A 1938-nucleotide genomic window follows, 5' to 3' on the forward strand; every position below is an offset into this window, starting at 1 on the left:
GACAAAAGTTTTAGGAACTTATCCCATGTTCAAGGAGGCAGCCCCTATTCCTCAAGGAGCTCAAATTCTAGTTGACGAAACATACTTACATTGTAGTATAAACTCAGTGACAGACACATGGTTAAGGTATTCATGGAAGGATGTAGGAGAGAAGGGGTACATGTGGTCAGAAGAGACAACACAGAAAAAGTCACAGCAGCAGTTGCACAAGGTAAGCATGTGCAAGCCAAATATAGGGCAGGGAGAGGGAGACCATGCCAGACAGAAGAGGTGAAGTTTTCAATTGCACCAATTTAAATTTAAATTGCCAAGCCCAGTGTATACCACTGAGCCTAGATCAGCATCAGTTTATAGGAGTCACCATCTTGAGGGACACTGACCTATACGGAGGAAGTTATGGGGTGGAATGAACGGATACCTATTACCCTAGTTAAAACCTGGCAGTTTTCCTTACTTTTTTGTTCGACAACCATCTGTATCCTAAATGCAGAATGTTGGCTCTGGGCATATCTATATGTTGTACTTTGGTTATTTCACTCAACACCAGAGACCCCAAGTTCAAAGCATTGTCCTTGCTTCTCCTCCTTGGGGGGTTGTTATCAGAATCTTCCTTGGTGTTTGCAGATGTTCTAATTTTGATTCAGCCTGCTTCAGTCCTCGAGTTATTTTCTTTATTTATAATTAGAAGAGAAATTATGAGACTCACTCAAAAGAAAAAGGAAAAATTTCATGTTGTGTTCCCTGCTAATGAAGATGCGTATGTTTTATTTACTGCATCAGGTGTTTTGTCCCAGGAAATGTGCATTTTCTTTACCATCATCTGTAGGGCTACAGACAGTTGCCCTATCAGATGCAATGACAGAGGCAATGTCCACAATTGTCAGCGTTTCCTATGAGTCCAGTTTATGAATAAAGCCTGGCAGGTAGTTAATACAATTCCTTCCACATCAGCATGAGGCACTGACTAAATTAATGCACGGACACTGAAGTTAGTTAGATCTGGATTCCAATCCCTGCTGTACCACATATAAGCACTATGATCTTGGGAAAGCTATGGTCTCTCCACTTACAAAATGGAAAAATGAACAAATACCTCTACTTCATTAAATCTCTGGAAACTGGAAGTAGAAATATGAGGTTTTTGCATAAAACTTTCTCACCTTCAGTGGCAGGGGATCATTGCTATTTTTGAAGTCATGATCAAAAACAATAGCAGCCAGAACCTTTTCAGAGTTATTTACTTCCTTAACGTAATCTTCAAATTCTTCTTCTGTGGAAAAGCCTAGAACTGTAGAGAGACAAAAGTCTAATATGTGAGTTGTCCATATAAGAGCAAAATATATGATAGCTCTTCCTACATGTAAGATGGGAGACTATTTTACATGGATAAAAGGTTACCAAAATATTGTTATTAAATTTCAAAACACTATTGCTGAAACACTGACATAATGAACTAATGGATACCTTGAGTGCATAAAAATGTTAGGGGTTTTAAAAAATTTGACCACAAGTTTAAAATCATAATAAATTGTTATAATAAATACAGTTAAGTAAACCAAGGAATAAAGGATGCTTCAAACAGTGTTTTGAAAGTTCCATCTTAGCTGTGCAAAAATCCCCAATAAAACACTGGCAAACCAAATCCAGCAGCACATAAAAAGCTTATCCACCATGATCAAGTGGGCTTCATCCCTGGGATGCAAGGCTGGTTCAATATATGCAAATCAATAAATGTAATCCAGCATACAAACAGAACCAAAGACAAAAACCATATGATTACCTCAATAGATGCAGAAAAGGCCTTTGACAAAATTCAACAGCCCTTCATGCTAAAAGCTCTCAATAAATTCGGTATTGATGGAACGTATCTCAAAATAATAAGAGCTATTTACGACAAACCCACAGCCAATATCATACTGAATGGACAAAAACTGGAGG

At 38.0% G+C, this 1938-nt stretch overlaps 1 protein-coding gene across 1 annotated transcript in view; it reads right to left on the minus strand.

Annotated features, from left to right (window-relative positions):
• The window catches only part of LOC105536637 (putative uncharacterized protein CRYM-AS1), a 36609-nt gene that overhangs the window by 1966 nt on the left and 32705 nt on the right, over positions 1-1938 (minus strand). The window contains exon 4 of the mRNA XM_011976038.1: positions 1161-1288. Within this exon, the coding sequence (XP_011831428.1) occupies positions 1161-1288 (128 nt within the window). The remainder of the gene's footprint in view (positions 1-1160; positions 1289-1938) is intronic.

Source organism: Mandrillus leucophaeus, unplaced genomic scaffold (assembly GCF_000951045.1).
Source record: "Mandrillus leucophaeus isolate KB7577 unplaced genomic scaffold, Mleu.le_1.0 Scaffold162, whole genome shotgun sequence".
NCBI classification, from domain to species: Eukaryota; Metazoa; Chordata; class Mammalia; order Primates; family Cercopithecidae; genus Mandrillus; species Mandrillus leucophaeus.